Genomic DNA, 27,853 nt, shown 5'->3' on the forward strand with positions numbered 1-27,853 from the left:
GGTTACTTATTAAAATTTAGACATTGCTCTCTCATTATGTATTTTACTTGATTTCTGAGGAGAAATGACCAAATTAAGAAACAGCCAGAAGGCATACACACACAGTAGAAAATCATTTCTCTTTTTAGTAAGTTTTGTGTCTGCTTTAAATTGATCATTTGTTTCATCAGCTAATCCCCAAACAGAGGGCATGTCCTCTCTACTTGCAAAATTCTTGTACATAAGTTGAATTCTCTTTTTATCAACTCAGGCCAATAAGTACTTTATATTGTTTTTGCTTGTTGTTAGGGAAAAGAAAAAAAAAGATAATCAGCTCATACTACTTGCTTAGCTGTCTGCATTTTAATTCCAGACTATGAATGACCATCAGAGTGCCCTTATGATATTTTGCACAAAAGGCTCAGTGTTCATGACTCTACTCAGAGAACCCAAAATAGCATTCAGTAAGCAGTGACATACTGACAGTGTTATGGTACTAAAAGCACCAGCGTCTGTAACTCTGGGCAATGGGACACATCGAGAGTTTGCTGAGAAGACTGTGAAGCAAAAACGAAAGTGTTTCCTACTATTCCTCATGTGTCCAACACGAAGTTTGCCGTTCAGTTGTCACAGAACTCCTAGAAGTTGAAGTTACACAGGTAAGAGTATGTTAATCAGGCATATTATAAATTAAATGCATCATCTTTTAATGAGTCCATAGGTCAAAAAGTACTTGACAAACTGTTGCTAGGCAAATATGCTAAAAATATTAAGGAAAATATTTATATAGGAAATAAGGAAACTACTCTAAAAAATGTTAAAACCATGATGTGTACAGAACTTCCTCAAAACAAATATTTGTGAGAACAATTATCCATCTCTGTAACACAGACTGTGGGGGCCGGGGAGGAAGTTACTCCTATGTTAGAACATTTAAAACTTCTCAAGTTTCTGGGAAGAAATGAATCAACCTTTCTTTGCATGTCTTTCTTTCTTTCTTTGCATGTTTTTCTTCATTCAGGGTTTTTTTTTTTTTAATTATCATGTATTTATCACATATATCAGGTAATATGAACAATAGAGTTGTCATCCTTAAGTATATGAGAAAAAAATTTATATAAAGAATAAATAGTAAAAAGTTAAAGAATTTTATGATAATTCCAATAAAATTAAAATATTAGCAGTAGTATGAATATAAACACATATATGTCTAAAATTGTACACACATATTAATTTGCCTGTGTATTAACAATTGCATATAACACAAAAGCTAATTTCTGAAATATGTAAGATAGTATTTCAGAAATTTAGAAATAAGAAAAGTAAAAATGAAGAAAATGCATACTGTAAAACACATTCAATATTGTTTCTATTCCAATTTGGTACATGCAATTTTAATTGAATTACTAATTATAATAAAATATTTCAAAATAAGTTTACCAAAGGAATTTAACAAATATATTAACTATAAAAACACATGATATATTTAGCAACAAAAAAATTTGTGGTAGAAGTTAGCAGAATTATTCTTTATGTTTTGGTGTCTTTCAGTGACAAATTAGAAAATATATATATTTTTGTGTTCATTTGTTAACACTAATTTTTTTTTTTTTAATACAACATGATGCAGAATTCTACTTTTCTGATGCCCAGAGGTTTTTTGACTACTAAGGTTTTCTGGTATGCAAGTCTTCAAATAACTTTGCAGTAACCCTCTCTAACATCTTTAAACACTTAAGAGAATTTATATGTCAAAAAGTACTCAGCTAACCTCAGCAATTAGGTTTTAAGTTTAGACACAATAAATAACACATTGATAAACATTTTTTTTTTTTGCATCAGAACATTTTAGATATCAATTTATTTCTTTAAGATAGATTCACAGATGTGAGAATGTAAATAAAATGACTTTCAGTATTTAGCACTCCAGAAACATTATCTGTTACCTTCAAAAATACAACTTTTATTTATTTGGCTGGTATTGTAAATAATTTATAACCAGAATTTAGTGATTAAGGCCAATAATCATATGGAAAAATATTCAACATCTCTAATCATTAGAGAAATGCAAATCAAAATCACAATGAGATATTATTTCACCCCAGTTAGAATGTTTATTATCAAAAAGACAAACACACACACACACACACACACACACACACAAATACTGTTGTGAATTTGGAGAAAACAGAATTCATTTATTGTTGGTGGGAAGGCAAATTAGTACAGCCATTATGGAAAATAGTATGAAGTTTTCTCCAAAATCTAAACATAGAACTAGTATATGATTCAGCAATCTCACTACTGGGTATTTATTAAAAGGAAAGAAAATTAATATATTGAAAATATATCTGCACTCCAATGTGTATTGCAACATCATTCACAATAGCCATATATTTCATATATTCCAATATATGGAAGAAAACTAAGTTTCCATCAAAAAGTAAAAGAATACACAAAATGTGGTATATTTGGATGTGACAGTGACCATATATGGTAAGAATTTTAACCTTCTGACAAATTAAAACTCTATCTAAACTCGCTTAGTTTTTACAAGTGTTTATGACAGATTTGTACTCTTGTCTCCTGCCAAATCTAAAAATGTCACATAATATAACTTAGGATGTATAAACCTAAAATCGTTTTCCTGAGCTAAGAACAGCTAACAAAAAATAATTTTTTACTTGACACCTCATGGGAACACAAGACTAATGGCTGTTTTTCATATACATATATATGAACTCTAGAAGAATTAACTGAACTAATTACTCCAGGAAGAAAACAATATAAACTTCAGGAAAAAATATTAAATTAACTATTTTCCAGAACATGTATTATTTTTACATCTAGCTAATCTTAATTTTAAAGTATTTTCATCATAAATTTGAATATAAAATAAACTTGTTTCAAGTTTGGATTTTTTTAATGTCATACCCAAAACTGATCTTAAAATTTCATAGGCTGTGGTCATGCATATAAAATATTTTGATTTTAAATGCCCCCAAATACACTCAAATCTGAATGCACCACACAAGTGAGGAAATGACAAGGAAAAATAAAACTCAAGATGAAAATTTCATAGTATTTGGTTTAAAAATGGTGAAGAAATGGGAGAATAATTAATAACATACCTAATATTGAGGAGAAAAATCCGTAGAAAATCAGAGCTGAGCTGAACTAGAGAAGCTAAGCCTTGACCTACACACAAGTTGAAGTCAGCCGGTTTCTACAGGCAGTAAGGATCCATAGTCTATTTAACTAGCCTTAGTATCTTAACTTGGAAATAGTTTAACTTGGACTTCTGTCTGAAATAATTTCTTTGAAATTAATATGTAAATGTGCTTGTCTCTGGGCATGTGACATTTTTCCCAGATATATTCAACGTCATTTATTCTTTAAAATTTGGCATCTTTAACTCTTCCATTACCCCAACAAGTCTTTCCTGCAGCTATTATCTCTATGTGGCCTTGATGACTCTTCAATTAGTTTATACAGTAAATCCTCAACACTGTCAACAGGTTCTTGAAAACTGCAACTTTAAGTGAAAGGCTATGTAATAAAAACCAATTTTATCAGGGGCTAAATGAGATAAACAGGAGTTTAGTCCCTAAGATATAATTCTGGTAACAAAACTTCACTAAACTTCTAAATAAAGACCAAAATATTTCTAATATTAAACACTGAAATGAATGTGAGTTGTATATATATTTAAGAAACATTAGTAAAAACAAGAAAATAATTATTTACCCAATTGTAAATCAGTGAATCAGTGAGTGACTGGCAGTTGTAGTGGTGATGGGTAAAATCAAGGAATTAATGTTTGCAGAACAAAGATTGTCAGGATCACATCTGGCCAGCATGCAGTTCAAACACAAGCATTAACAAATATAGCTGCTCGCTGAGCTCTTTTCTACCCAGCATAGTTTGTTGTCCTGCCTTTGTATGATGATTGTGTATTTTACAAAACTTCATTTTACAATAATTTGTGTTCATTCATTTTCCAACCTGGTTTTCCAGTTCAGGGCCATGCGTGGCTGGAGCCTATCCCAGCAACTCACGGAGATTGGTGGGAACCAGCCCTGGACAGGGCATCATCCCATTGCAGGGTCACCCTCACATAGCCACACTTATTCAGACTAGGACCTCGTAGACTAACAACCAACTAGACGTGTACAGCTTTGGGAAGTGGGAAATAACTGGAGTATCCAGAGTAATCCCATGCAGATATGGGGGATTCAAATGTGCAGACTCAACACAGATAGTGACTTGGCAGAGAATCAACTTTTTCTCATCAACATTACAATGAAATGACATTAAACAAAATCATATTTTTTGAGGAACTGTTGTATAAGCTCATCTTGATCTTTCTTCTCTTTTGAAATGAATATAATATTTACTATATCATTAAATTACAAGACAAATAACTAAGAGAATAGATAAGTACTATTATGGCATTAGGGAAATTGTTGATTTTGTTAGTCTGGGAGCTAGGCTATTACAGTAACCAGTTAACTTTCCATTTTTCAGCAACCTCCTACCAGAAACTTCGAGTGGGAGTTAGTGGAGTAAGGGTACCAAAGTTTCGCAGTCACTCAGTGTCCAAGGCTTTGAAAAGGTTCCACAGTCCTGCAAATACTGATTGCCAAAGTAGGAAGCAAAGATGAGACAATTATTCATAGGCCTTTCAGTGTTTCAGTTTGAAAATGGTGTACAACACTTTTATTCATATCTTGTTAGTAAAACCAGGCATGTAACATTGTCTGATTTCAAGAGAGATATTGGTAAACAATTATATGCCTTCCACAGTGACCAAAAAACTTTAGTTCTTATTTTAACTCCTTTATTTTAAATACCAGTCATAGCTGTTTCATCCAATTAGTCATTCAGAAGTTAGGGACAGTTTATGAAATCTTAAAAAACTGAACCCATGCTTTTCTTAGAGTGATGGAGTGGAAGGAAGAATATCATGATGGGAATCACAGTTCCTTCTGAGTCTGGAGTAACCAGTTCCACTTTGCACTGTCACTTGTGATTTTTGCAGGTATCTTAACCTCTGCATTTCTCAACTCTCATTTGACATTCGTAACACAGGCATTTCTTTTGACATCCAATTGGTCATTAAGTTTTGTCAATTCTGTCTTCATGTTATTATTGATTCTCTTACTTATATTGTCCTTTGCAGAGGAGAAGGATTAGTCAGAGTGCTGAGATGAAATATCACCTTCAAGAGGGCAATAGAAGGTCATGGATCCAGGGTGCTTGATGGCAAAACAGAACAACTATTTCAATGTCCTGGTAGTACAGGTGCTTCTAAGCACTAGTTACAAAATCCAAATAATTTCTTTAAATACTAAAATCATATTGTAACTAATACAATTAAAATGTTAATATAAGATAAAAATAGATTAAATAAAAGGATAGGCATAGAAGTGGGAATTAAGACAATAGGTAATACAAATTCCAAAAGATATTCCAACCAGAACAGCTCAGTGAGAGGATTTATGTTTTCTTTACTTAACATTTTTTTCTAATATTAATTTTCTTGCTTCTGTGTTTAACTACACAGACAAGTTTTTTTTTTTTTTTTTGAGACGGAGTTTTGCTCTTGTTATCCAGGCTGGAGTGCAATGGCGCGATCTCGGCTCACCGCAACCTCCGCCTCCTGGCTTCAGGCAATTCTCCTGCCTCAGCCTCCTGAGTAGCTGGGATTACAGGCACACGCCACCATGCCCAGCTAATTTTTTGTATTTTTAGTAGAGACAGGGTTTCGCCATGTTGAGCAGGATGGTCTCCATCTGCTGACCTTGTGATCCACCCGCCTCGGCCTCCCTAAGTGCTGGGATTACAGGTACAGACAAGATTTTAATAAATTTATGAAAATACAGAGTACTTTTCTTAAATGAGTATTGAGACAATGTTATTATTGTTTTTAAAAATAGTCTTCATGGTGTAGTTTAAAATCTGCCACTAACTCCCCATATTACTGCTCTATATGTTATAACAGAGGTGCTTTTGGAACGAAAGGGGACTGTTTAGAGACACTTCGTAGCTTCCTTTTTTTTTTTTTTTTCATTTTTATAATCTCTATTTCCACTGTAGTAATATTACCACTCCAGGCCCCAAGAGCCACGTGTTCCTATTTGCTTCACATGGAGGCTTTATAGTATTTTCTTGCTTTATATGTTTACTTCCCAATAGGAGAGATGAGATGTGTTTTTTTTTAATTGATGAAGAGAATCTCTTAATCTTTTTTAGTAGCATTTTCAAAACCTTTAACTTTTTCTGCTTTTGTTTGTTATTGAAAAGCTCTGGAACTTTCTGATAACCACAAATTCTAAGTCTATGATTTATTATTTTGGCCAAGCCTACTCAATAGTTTTCTAAAAATGGAGACATTATATTAATTGCCATCTGTTTTTCTCTATAAGAAGCTGGGCTTAGTTGAGCTCAATATTTCAGCTTTCCATGAGCTTTCCAGACTACATTATATTCTTACAAGTTTTCACAGATGGAATAATTAGCTTTATGTAACCACGAAGAGGTCATAGAAAAGACAATTTCTAATTAGATTCAGTTTCAAACTGCATAAGTGCATAGATTATAATATTTTTCATCCCTTAAGTCATAATTAGTCTTATTTGAAAACATAATTGTTCTGAGTCACACTGGGATCATTTTCAGCTTATATATGTCCATACAATATCATGTATTGCTTCAAGCATGACAATGTGTATCTGTCATAGTCACTTAACCATACTCAGAAAAAAATAATGACATTCCAATCATTTGAAAATATATGTGGAACATATACATCGGGAAAATATATATTAAAATATTTTTGCAATAGTCATTTGTAAAGCTTTTTTATGTGTGTGTGTTTTTGGCAGAAATAAAAATAGCTAAATATTTTGACCTTGAGAAATACAGAAATCATTAGATACTTATCATTCACCTGTCAATAGCTACTTTTTATGTAGCTCACTAAAAACACTTAACACCGAATATGTGCCAGACAGTATATTGGATGCAGCAACTCATTTTATCAAGAACACAAAACCTTGATATAGACACAGTATTTATCCTCAGTTTTCACATGAGACAACTGAGGCAACAAGAGGTTCAGCTATTCATCCAAGGTGATGGGACTTGCATCCAAGGTGACGGAACTAGCAGGTATTAGTGTTGAGATAGTTCTTCAGCTGCCTTTGTTCCACATGAGATGAGAATATTTCATCTCAACCTATTTGGGAAACTAACCCGAGAGTCAGTAGAGAATGACTCTCTTGATCTTTACTATGGTGCAAAATAGCATTTAGGCACATAAAATCAATTTATATTGTATTATATAATCATGTATATGTTAATTTTAAAAATAAAGCATACAAATACACATATGGAAAATTTTAATCCATTTACAACTTCTTAATTCAAAGATGATTTCTACCTGCATTTTGGGGCACAGTCTTCCAGACACTTGTCTACAACATTTTTCTTCAATTAAAGAAATTTTATGTATTTCGTTTCCTTATTTCACTTGACAGAATGATTTTATGGCACCAAATGGCTGCTGAGTGACCATATGTTGATATGAATTTTTTAATGTTTGCATTCAACCGTTGGTTCTTTTTTCAACTGTGAGACCAATTTTATGTATCTTCTCCCAATGAATAGATTTAGGCTATTGAGAGTGTTTAGAGTGCTTTTTAATTGTACATGAAAACTAAAAATAAAGACAGATATATGTGGAGTTAGCTCCTGAAATAATCCAAGGGACGGTAGAATATCTGTTTAGATATTGAAAGTAAAATCGTGTTTTATTTTTCTGTGTTATATCTTGTGATAAGAACATTAAAAATGGATTTTAGAAGAAGATGAAAATATTGTACAGGTTTGACTGCAAACACACAGGAAAATAATAAGAAATATCCTGTGTTCATGTGATGATTAAGTTAAAATCAGACAGCATAGTATTTCATGGTATATGTGGACTACATTTTCTTTATCCAGTCTGTTACTGATGGGCATTTAGGTTGCTTCCATGTCTTTGCTATTGTGAATAGTGCTGCAGTGAGCATTTGTGTACCTTTATGGTATGTACATTCATGTGTGCATGGATGAAACTTCATGTGTCTTTATGATATAATTATTTATATTCATCTGAGTATACACCCAGCAGTGGGATTGCTGGGTTGAATGGTAGTTCTGTTTTTAGCTTTTTGAGGAATTGCCATACTGCTTTTCACAATGATGATGTAAATGAACTAATGTACTGAACTAAGGTAATCAACTAAATGCAAATAAACTAATTTATACTCCCACCAACAGTGTATGTATTTGTTCCCTTTTCTCCACAACCTCACCAGCATCTGTTATTTTTGACTTTTTAGTAATAGCCATTCTGAATGGTATAAAATGGTATCTCATTGTAGTTTTGATTTGCATTTTCTCTAATGATCAGTGAGATTGAGCTTTTTGTTATATGCTTATTGGCCACGTGTATGCCTTCTTTAGAAAAATGTCTATTCATGTATTTTACCTGCTTTTTAATGGGGTTGATTTTCTTTTGTAAATTTTTGTAAGTTCTTGATAGATGCCGGATATCAGACTTTGGCAGATGCATAGTTGGCAAATACTCTTATTCTGTAATTTTTCTGTTTAGTCTGTTAATAGTTTAGTTTGTTGTGCAGGAGTTCTTACGTTAATTAGATTCCACTTGTCAATTTTTGCTTTTGTTGTGATTGCTTTTGGTGTCTTTGTCATGAAATCTTTGCCTGTTGCTATATCCAGAATGGTATTACCTAGGTTGTCTTCCAGGGTTTTTATGCTTTTGGGTTTTATGTTTAAGTCTTTAATCCACTTTGAATTAATTTTTTATGTGGTGTAAGGAAAGGGTCCAGTTTCAATCTTTTGAATGTGGCTAGCCAGTTACCCAACACCATTTATCGAATAGAGAATCTTTTCTCCATTGCTTGTTTTTGTCAACATTGTCAAAGATTAGATGGTTGTAGGTGTGCGGCCTTATTCCTGGGATCTCTATTCTGTTTCATTGGTTTACATGATTTGTGAGAACATGAATGTAGCTGGAGGCCATTATGGCTAGCAAACTCACACAGGAACAGACAACCAAATATCACATATCTTTACTGGTAAGTGGGAACTAAAAGGTGAAAACTCATTAACGTAAGTAAGGGAACCATAGACACTGGGGCCTACCTAAGGCAGAGGGTGGAAGGAGGGATAGGAGCAGAACAAAACAACTATTGTGTACTAGTCTTAGTGCCTGAGTAATAAAATAATCTGTACAACAAACTCCTGTGACATGAGTTTATCTATATAACAAACATGCAAATGTACCTCCAAACACAAAATAAAAGTTAAAAAAAAAGAAAATCATGTTTTTATTCCTACTTTGCTCACTTGAACCCTATAAATTTTAGATTCTTTTCATTTCATTCTATTCCTGTCACTATATATTTTAAACAAATAATATATGTTTCAATGCTTACATGTCTAATGTTTATTTTATTGTAACACTGAGAGCACCAAAGACCCATAAGAAAGTGGAATAAATTTTTAAAAATCAGACTGCAAAGATGGTAAAGATATAATTAAGAGCTATACTGATAAAGGTGTTTTAGGCAAATCTTCAGTATAGAAACATACAAAGATTTACCCTTGACATATAAGGGCAAATCATGTTTTGATAGTTTGTGGAGGGGAAGAAAAAGTGAAATACTGCATCTAAGAAAATGAAATTTCACCAGCATTTATTTAACCAATTGGAATCTATCTCTTTTCATTTTAAAACTTTTGTACACCCAGGCTTAATATTGTCAGTGCCTGGCATTTCACATATGCTGCTCATTAATCCACAGTCTTCTACCACTGCCCATGAATAGAGTTCACAATATTCAGTCCAGAAATGGAATGGTACTTGTTGCTGTATATCTTAGGGCATCACATCAACAGTGAATGGGGAAGGCGATGTAATGTCAAAGAGGGCATCAGAGGCTCCAATATAGGGTATTCTGACTCTACATTGCTGTAGCTGTCCCAGAGGCTCTTTTTTTTTTTTTTTTTTTTTTTTTTTTGGTGACAGTTAATATGCAAGTTATATGCTTAATGAAAGTTCATAAATAAAACATAGAATGAATTTTCACATTTTAGTGCTGTGTAATGAATATTTAGAGAAGGAGTTGGCACATAGGTTATCACAATTTTAGGACCCAAAATATTGCTTTCTTTTTACTTATGTATACAAACTATATACACTCACATTTCTTTATATTTCCTGCTTGTGGTTCTAAGAAAGCCAATTCAAAGTCTTTTTATGTATAGTGTCATTCTATGAGGCTGCCAAGTTTCCCTTGATTTTTTAAGATATCGCAAACAGGATTAAGTTTCTATATTTATCCCATCCACATTTCCCAGCTTCACCTTATATCTTCTCCTACACAGCCACCAAATCCATCATTCTGATTTTTTTTTTTTTACTTGACTTCAGAGTCTTTAGAATAAGGGGAAAAATGTATTCTAAGAAGAGATAATAGAAAACATTTTATTTTGTCATTTGAAGAATGGCCCAGATCTTCATTTAACGTAAACAAATTGAACCATCAGCTATAGATGTTACAATGTTAGATATTTATGCATTTTTTTCTTCCATTCTGTAAAGCACAGTGTATATTATACACTAGATGTCTTTAATATCAGGTATATAGCACTAATTATGAATACATTTGTTTACTGGGCAGGCCACTTCAAATTTCTGAATATAGGTCCCAATATGTGTTATGTAATTAACACATTAGATAAAATATTGAATAGTTCTTCAAAGGTTCAGGACTAATAGGATATTATGCATATACAAAAAGGAGTTTATTAAGAATTAACTCACTTGGATACAAGGTGAAGTCCCATGATATGCCCTCTGCAAGCTGAGGAGGTAGGAAGCCAGTAGTGGCTCAGTCCAAGTCCAAATGTCTCGAAAGTAGGGAGGCCAATAGTGCAGCCTTCAGTGGCCATAGGCCTGAGAGCCCCCCGGCAAACCACTTTGAGTCCAAAGGCTGAAGAACCTAAAATCTGATGTCCAAGGGCAGGAAGCATCCAGCAGGGAGGAATATGAAAGCCAGAAGACTCAGCAAGCCAGCTTCTCCCACCTGTTTTGTTCTAGCTCTGCTGGCAGCTGATTGGATGATGCCCAACCACATCAAGGGTGACACTTCTTCTCCCAGTTCACTGACTCGAATGTTAATCTCCTCTGGCAACACCCTCACAGACACACGCAGAGGTAGTACTTTACCAGCTACCTAGGCATTCTTCAATCAAGTAGACACCTAATATTAATCATCACGAATATACTTTTTACTTGGACATAATATGTTGATGCTACTTATAATAATATTATTTAAAGATTAGTGTAATTAGTTTAGTATCTAATATTGTGCTAATATAAATGCAATTTTATTTTTATGGATTACATATTTTGAAATATATTTTACAACTTTAAAAATAAATATGGATTAATATTCCCAGGTATAAGCAATAAGAGAACAAATATAAACACACAAACATAAGACATAGTATTAGCATTTTTTTCATATTGAAATGTTATGTAGTTTTTTTTTAGCATATTCTTCTAATTGGAAAATATAAACAAGATCACAAATGCAGGACGGAATGCCACTGCTGGTTTATCCAGGGCCCATTTCAGAGGAGAGCGTTTTTTCTTATTTGCCTGCACTCAGCCCAGAGTGTTTCTCAGTCTAGCATTGCTGACAGCTGCCACCAGTCTTCAGTCAGAAGTGGAACATTATTTGAAATGTTTTTCACTTCCCCTGAAATGTACGACCATTATAGAAAGTTTGGAATACAGAAGAGTATAAACAAAGCCACAATATTTCATTATTGAGGTGTAACTACTGCTACCATTTCATTCATTTTTCTTGTATGTTTTATCTAAGGGGATTCAAATTAAAAAGCTTTTCACTTTAGAATTATAAACAGTGGTTTTTAACTTTAAATTTAATTGTAAAATATTTTAATCATATATTTAATGGGGAAATAGCACTTTGTGGAAAAATCACTCAGATGTCATGAGTGGTATTGTTTGTCATATTTACTTTAAACTGTTTTTGAGAGAGAAAACTGTTGCAGAAATTTCTAAGCTTCAACTTTTAGACAAATTTCACTTATTTCAATCATGGTAATTACTATAATAAATTTTGTCAGTTTTCTCTTCCTAGACTTACTGTTTTATAGAATTGCTTTATGCAAAGAGTATTATGGGACATTGCCTTGCAATTGTGAAACATTTATATAATTAATATCATATGCTATCGCAATTTAAACATTCTTTTTTCAATTAATTCAATTGATACTTGCCTCCCAGTGGACAAATTTGAATATTTCTCTAGGTATAAAACAGTAAACTATAACTGCTGCTTTATGTACATGTTGTAAAATTTATTGCTTTTGGCCAAATTATTCTCCAAAATCGTGTCCAAATTTTAAGTTTCATGAATGTTGTATAGTTCTGCTTTCTGTACATTGTCATCAGTAGCTGGTATTAAAGTAATTGCTTGTATTTATTTAACATATTTATTTAAAAGTACAACATTGCTTTATAATTTTGTTGTTTTAATAGGTATATTTTAAATGTAAGCAAATAATATAAGAATAAATACCAAATAACCATGACCTGAATTCCACAAATATTATCATCATTTTGCCACAATGGTTTTGCCTATCCTCCCATTTTTTGTGAGATATTTTAAAGAAAATATGCTTTTTCTCAAGACATCCTGTTATTTCTAATACCAATATGCTTCAAGTATACATGACCAAAAATAGGGCATGTTTCTATGTAACGACAAAGAAACATTCAATGAAAAACAAAATTGGCAATACATTCTCATGATCATCTATTGCTCATCTCTAAATTAGTATGTATTATAATTTATACAGATTCAAATTTAATAATCCATAAAAATGCAAATATAAACACGTTTTGTAAAGTCATGACCCAAACAATGCCCTCATTTTACATTAGTTCTTGTATATCTTAAATCTTTCTTAATCTAGACCAATATCTTTCCTATACTACTGCTTTTTTTTTTTTCTGTCAAACTAGTGACATGTCAAATAAACTAGATCAATTTTCTGGTAGATCAATGCTTTTTAAAATTTGTTGTGTATTCAGACCTTCTGGGTAGTGTGATAAAAGGCAGACTGAAAGTCTGTACCTGTGAAGAAGCTCAAGATTTGGCATTTGTAGTAACGTGCTCCTATTCCACAGATTACACTGTCAGTAGCAAATCTGTAGAAAGACACAATTTGGGAGTGTTTGTTTCCTTTGGTCACACTTACTTTGTTCTTTTAGTATATATTATCTGTTCTTCCACAGTTAGTTGCCTAATTTGTTTTTCTGGATTTTGACAAGTCAAGATTTTTAACAAAATTAATCAAGTATAATTGGCACAATAATCTGCACACACTGAAACTGAATTAAATTTTTTGACATAGTTCTACTTCGGAGACTGTCATCACAATACAGATAATGAGCACAACCATCACTACCCTCAAGAGTCTCCTCATGTCCCTTCATTATTGTTCCTTCCTACTTTTCCTCCCATCCCCATTTTTCCTCAGCTCTTAGTCTGATTTCAGTCACTGTGATTGATTTAAATTTTCTAAAATTAGATGCAAAAGGAAACATACAGTATGAATTTGTTGGCAGGCTTATTTTACCGAGTATTACTTTGAGATGTTATTGTGTCAGTAGTTCATTTCTTCTCACTATTGAGTATCAAAACATTGCACGGACATATCACACTTTCTCAATATGTTGACTCTTTGTGATATGTCTGTTCAAATGTTTTGTTTATTTAAAAAATTTTGTGATGAATTTTTGTTTCCAAGTTTTGGAAGTCCTTGTAAATTCTGAATACAAGATATATATAATTAACAAATATTGGCTCAGTCTGTGGCTTGTCTGCTCATTTACTTCCCGTCTGAGGCAGACCACATAATGGCTCTCAGAGATATCAAAGTCTTAATTCCTAAAACCAAAGACTATTATCTCCATAAATAAACATGAGATTCAGTTAAGGATCTTTAGATAGGGAGATTATCCTGGATTATCCAAGTGGGCGTTAAAGGCAATTGTAAGTGTCATTATAAAAGGGAGAAGAGGTAAGCTTGACACAACAAAGAGAAGCCGATGTGAAGATAGAGAGAAATTTGAAGATGCTATGCTGCTGGTCTAGAAGAGGGACATGAGCCCAGGAATGGAATACAGTTTGAGAAGTTGGAAAATGTAAAGAAAGATTCTCCTCTAGAGACCTGGGTGGATGCATGACCTTTCTGACACCCTGGTTTCAGTCCAGTGAAATTCATTTGAAACATCTGACCTATAGAACTGTAAGACAATAAATGTATATCATTTTTAAGACACTGTTTGTGGGATTCTTTCCAGTAGCAATGGGATCTGATACAGTGATTATCTTAATTTTATATGGTCTAGTTTATGAATTTTTAGCAAATGTAGTTTTGAAATTGTTGTAAGAAATTTTTACCAAAGAAATTACAAGTATTTCATCTAAATTTGTGTTCATTTTTTGTGACTTTGTGCACGATAAAGTATGGATAAAAGTATCTTTTTCTCAAGTGGATACTCAGGTGTTTTAGTACAAAGACTGTTATTTCTTCATTGATTTGCTTTTTGAACTTTTTCAAAAATCAATTAATCTCATATAGGTAGGTATATTTGTGCACCTTCTGGTTTGTTCTACTAAATTATCTGTTGATTCAATACTTTACAGTAATGATTACTGTAGTCATTATATCTTAAAGTCAGATGCCATGGTCTGCCAAATTCCCTCCTCTTTTAAAATGTTCTTTGAGTTATTCTAAGTCCCATGCTTTTGCATATAGAATTATAGAATTAGCAGGTAAGCTTTATAAAAAATACCTATTGGGAATTTAATTTTGTGTTTTAATTTTATTTAATTGTATTTTATTTCAATCATGTTTATATAACACTTTGGAGATAACTGACATTTTAACCACTTGAGTTTTCTGATCCAATATCATAATAAATGATACTGATTTTTCTTGAATCCTTTTAGTAGTATTTTATAGTGTTCAATATAGAGGTATTGCTCATTTTTGTTAAATTTATCTCCCAATATTTGAATTCTTTATATTATTATAAATATATAGTTGCATAAATTTTGAACTTTGATTATGCATTGCTAGTAAATAGAAATATAATTGATTTTAATATTGACCCTGTATCATCCAACCCTGCTAAAATTACCTACTGATTTTACTAGTATTTTTATAAATTTAATAAGATTTTCTATATGTGTAATTATGCCCTGTATAAATAAGCATGCTTTTATTTTATCTTTTTAATCTAGATGCTTCTCATTTCTTATTTCATTGGTTAGAATTTTCAGTATAATGTGGAATGGAAAAGAATCGATTTGTTTCTTCTTGTAATACAATAAGGTTTTATTTCATCTATTTTGAGGCATTGTTATTAAGTGTATAAAAATTTAGAATAGTTGTGTCCTGTTAATTAATTGACATAATTCATTATAAAATAATACTATTTTATATTATGAAATGATGTTGTTTCTCACTTATAATGATGAAATTTGTAATTATAAAATGATATTATCACTGCTAACATTCTTAGCTCCAAAATCTATATTATTGAATATTATTATAGCCATTTTAGCTTACTTCTGACTAGAGTTACTAAGATATATGTTTTTCATTCTTTAAATTCTTACCTACTGTGCCTTTATATTTGAAGTCATTTTTAAAGTCATACAGTTGAGTCTTTTAAAAAATCTAACCTAATAATCTTTATCTCTTACTTTTTTTCTCCCATTAATATTTACTGTGATTATTATGATTAATATTAAGTGTTCCACTTTGCTATTTGTATGTTTTTTGCACCTGTCTTTTGATCACTTTTTCTTTTTATTTCTTCTTTCGATTGAGTATTCTTTGGGCTTCAGTTTTATCTATTTTGTAGCCTGTAGTTAACTCTGTTACTTTAGTAGTTAACTCTGTTATTTTAGTAGTTGCTTTAGGTTTATTGTATGCATATCTATCCTTATTATAATCTAATTTAAGTTATACCACTTTATACATGGTTTGTGGAGTTTAAAAAAGCATATTTCTGACCTTTGTGCTATTAATTTCATACATTTTACTTCTGTATATGATATATGCCCCACAATACTTTGTTATTATTTTTGTTTTAACAGCCATTTATCCTTTAATGATATTATAATTACAAAGGGTCTTTCTATTTACTGATATAGCTTCCATTTCTGGTGATTCTATATTTGCATAGATCCAGATTTCCTTCTACTGTTATTTTATTTCTTCTAGAAGGAGTTCTTTATTCATTTATTGTATTGTAGTTCTCCTTGTGTGCCGATGCTGTACAGCAGAAAGGGTCTTCATCCCACTTTCCTTTATTGAAGATTAGGAATGAGACTTTGGGGTAAAAACTGTGATTTTTCGGGTCTGGCTATAGGCAACTATAAAGACTTGACCTGGCAGTACAGACTCACTTCGAAAACATTCCCCTGTCACACCAGATTTGATGCACAACCAACGGATTGCGTTCTCCGAAGGGAGCTGCAGTCAAGGACAGAGTCCTTTCTGTTAGGTCATCCTCTTCTTGTATTTACATTCCCAGCCCTAGCGTTTTTATTCCCTCTTCATCTGTGGCCTTGGGCACAGGTCTTTCTCAAGCATCTCTGATGAAGTCTCCTTATTGAGCAAACTGGGTGAATCTTGAAGACACTCTCCTACTCTGACAATGTACTTAGTACTTTTTCACTCTTAGCACTCCCCTGGCACTCCCCCTGACCCCAGAGTCCATAAAAATGACATAGTTTTTTGTACCATTACCTCTATAATGAGATAATCCACATGTCTGAGCTGATCCTCTGATTCAGTGAGAGTGCTGTTCCATGGAGGAAATGGAAATGAAAAAAAGGAGATGCAACAGTTTCTTTGGTTTTAGCCTCTTGCTTATACCATTGCCGTAAGTGACTAAAGGCTTACCTCTTTAATTTTTTACTTGCTCTTTGAATTAGCTACTCTGATACCTGACAGCTCAGTTTCCTCTCTTTCAGTTCAGCTGATCTCTTTACAAAAATCATTGTCTTTTGTTGAGAAATTCTCAGTTGGCATTGATTTCTTTTCATTTTCAATACTTTAAAAATGCTGCTGCACTGTCATTTGGCATGCATTGTTTGAGATGAGACATCTGCTATCAACTTTATCTTTGTTATTCTATATATAACATGTCTTTTCTCTGACTACCTTTCAGATTTTTTTCTTTATTAATGGCTTTGAGTAATTTAATCATGATGTGCCTTGGTATAATTTTTTAAATATCTGTGCTTAAGTTTTGTTAAACATTTTGGATGTATGAGTTTCTAAATTTCATTGGTTCTAGGAACTGCAATTATACATAAATGTGGATGTTTGAAATTGTCTCACAACTCAATGATAGTTTGTTCATTTTAAATTTTTTAACTTTTTTCTCATTATGTTTTTTTCAGATGATTTATATTTCTGTCTTCAATTTAACTGTTTTTTTCTCAGTGATGAATAATATGCCATTAATCATATATGGTATATTTTATCACAGACTTTGTAGTATTATTCTCTAAAAGTTAAATCTTCATTATATTTTCAATTCTACTTAACATGTTCAACCTTTCCTCTGGTTTTTTGAATGTATATTTTAATGTCCTAGTCTACTAAAGATGTCAGGCAATAGGAATCCACTATGAATAATTTGAGGAATATTTTATATTACATCTAATCAAGCCCCTACAAATTTATAAAAATATGGAGGATAAACATACTAAATTACACTACAGTGTAGCAATTAGCAAGATTCAGACTATGTGAAACTCTATAGGACAAATAACCTTGATACTTCAGTATATGAATGGAAAGGAAAATTAAAAAGAGAGAGAGGAAACCTGTAGCCCAAATGAGAATCGAGAAATGTATCAAAAAACTGCATTGTGTGGACATATTTAAATCTTATTTTAAAAGTGTATACACACATCCAAAGCATTTACGCTTGTGTGTGTGTATGTGTGTGTGTCTTGAATGGTTAAAATAATATGACATTTGAAATTTGTTTTAGTATTAAAAAGTAAGCATGTGTAGAGATGATACTATATTGACCATGTGTTGGTAAATAATGAAGCAGGGTAATGATATCTAGGTATTCATTAGACTATTTGATGTATCTTTGTATGTATCAAAATATCATAATATAAAGTTAACAAAAATTATATTCACTGAAACATGGCCAGTGAACTTTATATCAATGTTGGTGATAATTTGTCAAACTTACAAAAAAAATCTTTCTCATGGATACAATTGTACCAGTTCCAAATATTGTCATTCATCAGCTATCAAAAAATATATTTTAGCAATATCTAAAGAGCAGATTTATCTGAATTTCAAATACTTAACATAGAAATAAATTTCACTTTTTACACCTCAGCTGAATTTCTCGATGACCTTCATTAAGTAACTTAATAAAGAATACATCTGCTTAAAGCGAGTACACAGGGACCACAGAATCCCTGTGCTGTTTCTTAATTAGGTTTTTTTTTTTTTTTAACAACTCTTCTTAACACAAGCCAAAGACCTAAACAATCTCTAAGGAGTTATTCAAAAATACATGCAGAAGATTCAAAACACAATCATGCAGAAAAACTCCTAACATGGACTCTGGCTTTTCAGTTGATTACATGATATTAAACTCCGTTGTGAATCTTACAAAATTATTTTTCTTCTTGAAAGCCAAAAAAAAATAAATCGAATTTGGCTGAATGTCACTGTTGAAAATGCAAAACTACTCAGTTACATATAAAGATTAGAATTACCAATCATGAAGAGACAGCCTTAAGTCAATAGAAAGTTTTAAATGTAAAACTCAGTAAGCAGAGATTTTTGTTTTAATATTTAAATACTAAAAGATACAATTCAAATCGTTCTTACATATTGCAAACATTCAGCCATTCTTACCCAAGCACTATAATTCTATAATTTTATATTTATTGCTTTAAGATTATTGTTGTGTTAAGCTGATAAACACTTCTTCCCCATATCTTTGAAATTAAAAAAAAGTAAATACCTTGCACAAGCTTTCTATTCAGAGTGTTTTATAGCATCAGTATAACTGATTATTGAATTCCCAGTTTTAAGCTGAATTGCCATTTGTCTATTTAATTGCTACATAAAATACCATAATTTGGGAAATTAGATAAGGGATATTATCTCTATCAAATAAAAAAAGGAAAAATGTGACGTTTCCCTCCCTGATTGACTATTGCTTTAATAAGATAGTTTGAGTTTTACCGAGAAAGAATGGAGAAAGTAAGCAAGTCAAGTTAAAAGGAAGTCTATCTCAATGTCAGCTGTCAATCAAGGAGACTCCCAGAGCAATCTTTCAACCTTCAGGCAGATTTATGACTGCAGTTTAAAACTAGCAGTGCCTGAGTGGAAATTTGTAATTATTCTAATCAAATTATTGCTGAGCTACAAAATATAATTAGCCAGCTTAATTGGGAGATAAATTGAATGTATATTTTTATTCCATTTTTGTCAGATGCAAAAGTTGTAACCTGTCTAGTAATCACGTGAAAAAATGTGATTTGAAAATGTCAAATCTTGTTTTGTTTCTGACGTTTTAGGCATACAGAAGATACACAGAAGCAAAAACGATTATAAAAGAATGAAAGATTTTTGTTTGTGACATCCTGTGTCCTCTGAAGAGTAAGGAATCAAAAGAATCTTTACAATGAATTGTTGTTTACTGCTGCCTTTTGTGTTGGGAATTCCTCTCCTATGGCCTTGTCTTAGAGCAACAGAAAACTCTCAAGCAAAGAAAGTTGAGCAGCCAGTGGGATCTCATTTGAGAGTGAAGCGTGGCTGGGTGTGGAACCAATTTTTTGTACCAGAGGAAATGAATACGACTAGTCATCACATTGGCCGGGTACTTACTTGTTTAAAATGTTACAGTAAATAGCACAACAATGTAAATAAATATGTTGGAGAAGTTTGGGGATTTGATGAGTTCCACATTTTGGCGGTGAAACCATTAAAAAACTTGAAACATTAGCATCAATAGTTGTTTCAGATTTGCAAGCACCTGAAACATCCACTAAAATCTAGAAGAGGGATAGCTCTGGTTTTTAAATTTCACTTTAGTGTCCCTCATTTTCAACATCTGTAAACTTGATGGTGTTATTTTTGGTAATGGTTCAAAGCAGCTACACTGAGACAAGTATCATTTACCAACAGTATTTAGCCCAATTTTCTGTTATGCTAAGTAGCTGTTGATTTACCCCTCATTCATTTTTAATGAAGCAGATTAATACCATATTCTTTTACAGTTAAGTAGCTTCAGGAGCCTACACACTTCAATTGATTAGTAAAGTTAAAGTAAAAGGAATAATCATGTTCTCTTTCTTAAATGAATATATTTTAAGAATAATTCCTTAATGAGACAAAATACATCTTATTTATGTTTTTGGTTTGTATTTTATTATTTGGTTTTCTTTAAACAAAGGTAATTACAATATCATGTCCTTTTCCGTAAGGCTTTTTCTCTAGATGAATGAACTGAAATAAGTTAAACCGCTAATTAACTGGCACTAAAATTTAATTGGGCCCAAAGGGTGAAGCACTCAAAATTTATTAACTCTCATTTTCTAGCCCTTTCAGGAGAGCTGCAGTGTTAAGCATGGTGTCTAGATTCCATAGAAGTTCACCTATGTTATCAGCCAAATATATATGAGTATATTCAACTAAAGGCTTAGATTAGGATTTTAGGCAAGTGTTTCAAAATGTGTAGGAAGGTGTATTGTGAACACACACACACACACCTGTTACAAGTAATATTTCTCATCCTTTTTTATTTTCTACTCTGACTGCTGGTAAATAGTATGCACGGATGGCACTAACAAGGTCCACAGCTAAGTGCGGACTCAGTAACTGAGTCTCTACTACCTTTACAGTGGACTGCACAGAGCACCATATGCTCTCCCATCACTGCAAGAGTGACAGGCTACCATCAGCTGTTGGCTTTTAGTAAATAATATCAGTGTAATTGGAACAAAGGCAACCTGTGGGGCAGTCACATTTTCTAGATTGTTTCTATCCCCACGTGAACTTTCGCTTACCTCTTTTCACACAGTGATTGGTTTTGCCTATTTTTTCATTCTACAAAAATACTTTCGAAACTACTCTGACAAATGTTTTCCTGCTACGCGAACTCATTGGGCTTAAGAAACAAGCAGATCACTGATTTAAAAAGGAATAATAATGAATGTTTAGGTGCTTGTAAAAAGATTTAGTAAAGATACAATTTAGCTGATGTTTTCAAGATAACTCTCTTTGATCCATTTGTTTGAAAAACGATTAAGATTGGGGAGTACAATTAAGTGAACATTTGAAGTGATATTGGCTTAACAAATTGATAGTAACAGCCTAATTAGGAAAATATTTTTTGAAAAGAAATATAGAGAATTGTATAATATCAGAGGACATTTGATTGAAATAGGTTTAACGTATGCATTTTGTCACATTAAGAGGCAAGTGTTCCAGTAATTTTTTTCGTTTTTATTTCTGTCTTCCCTTAAATCTGGGTCTTAAAAATGTCAAGCTCATTTGTCTTTGAAAATTACACTGTACATATACTTGCAATATATTTATTTATTATTAAATTTAATTTATCTTAATTATAATATTAAATTATCAAACAATGAAATTTATTTAAAAAATATGAACCGTACATTGCTCACTTGATATATTGATTTGACTGTATATTTACATCATTGAATAAATAATTTTTTATGAATAATTAAGAATTATCAAATTAAAAGAAGTATTAGCAGAAAGATAATTTGGATGTTATTTTTCTCAATTTGTTCCATTACATAGCATTTATATTCAGCACATTATTAAAATGCCAAATTAGCTACTATTACCTTTAGATTTTCTCCACAACCACATAGAAAGTGTATTAATTTATCCAGAATCATAAATTATAACTTGAGCCATCAGAAAAAAATATGAATTTGTTTACAACTGTATTTCATGGTTATCTTTGTAAATTTTCAGAAGAACTCGTACTTTGAATAAGAGCATTTTCATAAATGGTGAATCGAGAAAATGTGGATTCACAATGATTAGAGAATCATGACATACTTCTCTTAGGTACAAATAATTTAGATATGAAAAGCCATGTGATCAATTGTATCAAAATTAGACTTGTTTTCTGTTACAGTTAAATTCAAAATTCTAAATAATACCTCAACAGTATGAATGATGAACAAATTTATGTTGCTTTTGAAAATATGAAAATGTGAGCACAGGCTGAAAGTGTATATTTGAGAATTAGGTAGAATATATTGAGAAGAAGTTTTATACTTTCTGGCTAAAACCCAAGGGCTAAAGACCATGTTACTGAGTTGTTGTCAGGGGAGAATCTAAAATTTGACAGCCTCATAGAAAATTTGATAACCTCATGGCGTAAATCCTAAATCTACACAAAGACCATGTGACTACAAAAAAGTTTGTAAAACAAAATCTCACTTTTCTTCTCTGTAGGAAGACTGATCATATCAATAATATGCATTTCATTATATTAATATGAGAATTATTTGACAACACTAATTAAAGCAATTTATAGATTTTATGACATGTAATAAACACTAATAAACCCTAATTTTTATCTTTATAAACCCTAATTTTCATCCTAATATTTTCTTGTTTTTATGTATTTCCATTCAAGAGACAAAACATTGCCGTTTAAATGTCATTAAATTATCTTTCTATCCGTCTCTAGGCCCCAATCTAGTATAAGTATTTGTGAGTGTAGTTTTAGTGACTAAGAATTTAATTGTAAGTCAAAATTGAACCAACTATGTTGTGCATAACTTAAAAACGAAGTTTTATTTAATTATTATTGTTTTTGTTTAGAATAATAAAAATTGTATAGTTCTTTACACTAAATATTTACTCTTCCCTCTTCTTGGTGATAGATTTTAATCTTAATGATAATATTTTACCTCATTTAATGTAATATGGAAATAATATAAAATCATTAATGGGGAATAATTAGCATATATAAGAAGAAAATTCTTAAATTTGATTTGTCTAATTCAGATGTTTGGAAATTAAATGATCTCTCTTTCCATTTGCAGCTCAGATCTGATTTAGACAATGGAAACAATTCTTTCCAGTACAAGCTTTTGGGAGCTGGAGCTGGAAGTACTTTTGTCATTGATGAAAGAACAGGTGACATATATGCCATACAGAAGCTTGATAGAGAGGAGCGATCCCTCTACACCTTAAGAGCCCAGGTAATAGACATCACTACTGGAAGTGCTGTGGAATCTGAGTCTGAGTTTGTCATCAAAGTTTCGGATATCAATGACAATGAACCAAAATTCCTAGATGAACCTTATGAGGCCAGTGTACCAGAGATGTCTCCAGAAGGTATTGCATATTAATTTACATCAAAGATATATTAACAATGAAAGCAGGTTTAAAATTTCAAGGATATGTTTTGGAAGTAGATGATTTAAAGTTCTATACTAGAACTTCCTTCCTCAAATATGTTTAAGTGAAATATTTGAAAAATTAGACTATGCATCAAATTTTGAAAAAAATGATACTACATAAAAATTATTTGTTATTAAAATGCCATCGCAGTCTTCACAGCAATAAAATAAGTTTAGACATGTTTATTTGAGCAATTCTTAATATTATTTGTCCTGTTCATTTACTAGATTCTTAATGACAAGAATTTTTTTGAAACAAAATATATTTTTGTATCTCATAAAAGCAAATAAGATAATCCCACAAGATATGCATATTGAAATATGAAAAGTGAATTTATTAGACACTACTGTATACACCAAAACCATATAACAAAACCACTAAGACAAAACCAACTGATTGAACACCTGTGTGTGGCTGTAATTATTTGAAGATCCTTTTCAAAACCCAATGTTTTTGTTGCTAATATTTTAAATATAATACATTTAGGAGAGAATGGTTTCCATAAGATATAAGAATTGAGTGTCCCGGAAATAAGAAATGTCTTTCCAGTAAAGGGGAAATTGTGATTATGCAAAATTTCTCTCAGTCATTCACTCAAAACATTTTCATAGCACAATATACCATAAAGCTTAAATCAAAAATTTATTTAACAGTGACAAATAAATGTGATTTGATAACGGTCATTTTAAATTATGGTAATATGCTTATAACTACTTTATCTCATTAATTTATTCACTAGAAAATGATTCTACAAATACATATTCTATCATATTATTTCCTGTTGTTTATTTTTTAACATTCTAGGTAGGAATTTAAAGATGTAGTTCTACATTGTTTAGAACATCTTAGGTCTTTAAATACAGCAGAAACAAATTTGCCTGTGTAATGTATATCAAGACACATTATTGTTGGATGTAAACAGCACTTTAAATTACTCTATTTTGTTAGCTGGGTGAAGAAACAGTTTGTCTTCCTCCTCCCTCGCTCTCCTCCTCCTCCTTCTCCTCCTTTCCCCTGCTGCCCTCTCCTCTCTCTCCTTATTCCCTCTCTTCCTCTTTCCTCTTATTCCTCTGCCTCCTTCTTTTTCTTTAACAAGCATATATTACGGTCTTAACATTTGCAAGGAATCTTCCTTTGAAGCTATAGATAGAATTGTAAAGGAGATAAAGGAGTTACCTGCTAATATGAAGCATATACAAAAAGAAAAAGTTATTTTTAATTAAAGGAGGTAACATATGATAATGTATCTTATAAAAGTGTTATGCATGGGTGAGGTATGGTGATTATTAACTGTCTGGAGGAAACAGGACATTTTAGGAAGTGATATTTGAGGTGAACGATACACAGAGCCCATCTGTACCACATTCTAGGAAAAAATTCCATAGCAGAGTGCTTATGACTGCATGAATCAATACGGGAGTCATCGACATATAGCACATATGTCAGGCACAACAGTGAATGAGATCCTTTTGGCAGAGAATGTAGCTGGAGAAGAGAAAAGCATCCAGGCTGACTTGACTGCTAAGCAAAAAGCAGTCGGCTGGCAAATTAGAATGAGTGGGATTGGCAAGGGTTGTAAGAAGAAGAGAAAGATATGAGGAAATACGTTCCAAAAGAAGAGATTCCCTCAACCGTGTGGAATGCTGCTGTGAGGCTAAGATTAAGACAGAGTGGTGACTTTTGATTTGGTAAGTTGAAGATCCCTGGTTTTTTGATAAGTACAGTGGTTTAATTTGTGTTATTTAAATTTGTGCGGTTTGCTGAAGACTATTGTATGGCATAAAAGGAAGAATAAGAGGAAGTAACAGTGAATTAAGCCAAGTCTAAAAGGTGTTATGCTATAGGGAGAAAATGAGATGTGAGACACTAGGCAGAAAAAGATGAAGGTCGAGAGGATGTTTTGCTTATTTACAACTATTCAATTGTTTTTTAAGAAAGGAAATTGAACAGTACACCTATATACTATAGGAAATGATCCCAGAGAATATTTTTCAAGCAAAATAAAAGGGATATAACTTTTATAAAACTATGCTTAAAAAAAAAAAGAAAGAAAGGGTCATGGAATCCATTGTACTTATAGAAGGGACAGATTATAGATTAACATATTTGTTCATAACAAATCAGTTAATAAATGTTTCTATTTTATCAGTGACTGATAAAATAGACCAGGGTCATAAGTAAAATATTTCTATTTTATCAGAAGCATAATACAAAGGCAGTAATTGACAGCACATGGGTAAAATTTTAGAGAAGAGGAGATACAAAACAGCCATTTTACAGAGCTGAGTAGTGAGCCCACGAGAGAATTATTGGTATCATGATATCAGTGCAGCTCCACTATAGGTGTTCAGAGAAATTGCAAAACATGGTTTGGTGTATGCCATATCGGGTTATCACAAATCCTTTGTGCATTGGAATGTGAGATATATGTACAAATTATCTTTTCAATGTGTATAATCAATACCTACTGTGTCAGTGCCAGTTAAACTTTGTGTGAAATCATTCAAAAACCAATGAGCACTTGATATGCCTTTCCATGAGAGGGAGAAGCCAACTGAGTGATGGTGAGTTGCTATCAGAAATGTTGTATAATATGGAAATCGGTGAATATTTCTATTGCTTTGTCAACTTTCTAGCAATGGTTTCTTTCTGAAGCACTCCGGCATTTTTGTTGACAGTGATGTAAATAAATCAAGTAATAAAATTTTATGTTATTTCTCTTTTTTTCTCAATCTCAATATTAAATTAATGCATACTGTGGATTATATTATCTAAATATAACTTTAATTCTTCATCATCTTTCATATCCACAGACATTTGAGTTTTTGAATATTGACCTTACTTCCAAATTTCCTAGCCAGCTACTTCATTCTTTAAAGAACAACTATTACGAACATTTTACTGTTTCTTTTTCTTACATATATTTCTTTTGTATTGAAGTGAACTGCCTGAATCTGCACTTGAACTCAGAATTTGGTTTAAATTACTGAAAGGAATCCACATTTCATTATGTCATGAGATAAAATCAAGAAAATTATTAACAACTTGTTGCTTATTAAACACAAATTTATTTACAAGTAATGATGGGCTTTTACTGACTGCATTTATATTTGAAATGCAATTAGTTTCAAACTAGAACATTCAAGTAGAATTGAGATAAAACATTATGTTTTCCCACTTGTCACATTGGATTTGCAAAGTTATTATTTTTCTTCCATACAAAAATATAAGATTTATTAGACCAGGAGTCACAGAGTGAGGTTTGGAATGATTGAATAAATAAATGAATGGGTGCATGGTGGACAAAAATGCTAAGTAAGTGATTAGACTAGTTTAGGATATAGACAGAAGATATCAGGAGATGTGAAATTCAGGGAAATCATTCTGAAATTATATCTGAAAACCCAGGCTATCATGTATGTGATCTTCCATTTCAATAACAGTTGATAGTTTTACCTAAAACCTTATAATGTCAAAAAAAGAAGGGGCATGTAAAATACATGTAGTATGCTCCTTAAAAGCAATTAAGCCAAAGCAGAGTCGGGTAACTCATCTTCTGCAAGTCAGAACAAAATCCTGCTAACAGTGAAAGGTGTTTTAACAAGTCACGTTATGTGGAAAACAACCATAAGAAATAAATATTGATGCTGTACACATTAAGAATATTAGTGTTAATACACTTTATTTATATGTTTGTGTATGTGCAAATGTAAAAGGAAAATAATTTAAACCTGATTTCTTTAAAATTTAGTTTCACATACTTCTTGCCTACTAAAAACAAGGTGAATATATTGTCTAGTAAAAAGACTCTAGCTACTCTCTTTGGAGTTTTTCCAAATAAATATCCTTCACCAAATTTTTCATAGATGCAGTCACTGAGTGCATTATTTTTAATATTAGCCAGTGTCCAACATTACTTACATTTACTGATCATTTTATTAAATTTTCAAAACCGGATGCTTTTGAAAATGAATGGGGAAAACTGATGAGTAAAACTCTGTTTACCTTACTAGTTAAGGAAGTTTATTACAGCATTTCAGATTTTAAATTCAAATATAGTAGGTTACAATAATCTCCGCAATTATTAAACAATACTTTAATATGCATTTTTTGGAAAAATATATATAAAATTTAATCATCATCAATATGGCACAATATGTCATAAAGCAGAACTTTCATAGAAATATTAAATTAACTTTAATCATTGTATGTAAAATCTATACAAATTTAATTTAATTCT

The 27,853-nt window shown here is 31.8% G+C and overlaps 1 protein-coding gene across 3 annotated transcripts in view; it reads left to right on the forward strand.

Moving 5' to 3' along the window:
* Positions 1-446: 446 nt before the first annotated feature.
* Positions 447-27,853, forward strand: part of CDH19 (cadherin 19) — an 88,216-nt gene continuing 60,809 nt past the window's right edge. For all 3 annotated transcript variants that reach the window (XM_064379038.1, XM_064379039.1, XM_064379040.1), the window contains exons 1-3: positions 447-638; positions 19,737-20,038; positions 23,253-23,547. In XM_064379038.1, the coding sequence (XP_064235108.1) occupies positions 19,844-20,038; positions 23,253-23,547 (490 nt within the window). In that variant the 5' untranslated portion in view covers positions 447-638; positions 19,737-19,843. The remainder of the gene's footprint in view (positions 639-19,736; positions 20,039-23,252; positions 23,548-27,853) is intronic.

The sequence above is a fragment of the Aotus nancymaae genome, unplaced genomic scaffold, assembly GCF_030222135.1.
Source record: "Aotus nancymaae isolate 86718 unplaced genomic scaffold, 86718_ANA_hifiasm-v0.15.2.pri h1tg000020l, whole genome shotgun sequence".
Lineage (NCBI taxonomy): Eukaryota > Metazoa > Chordata > Mammalia > Primates > Aotidae > Aotus > Aotus nancymaae.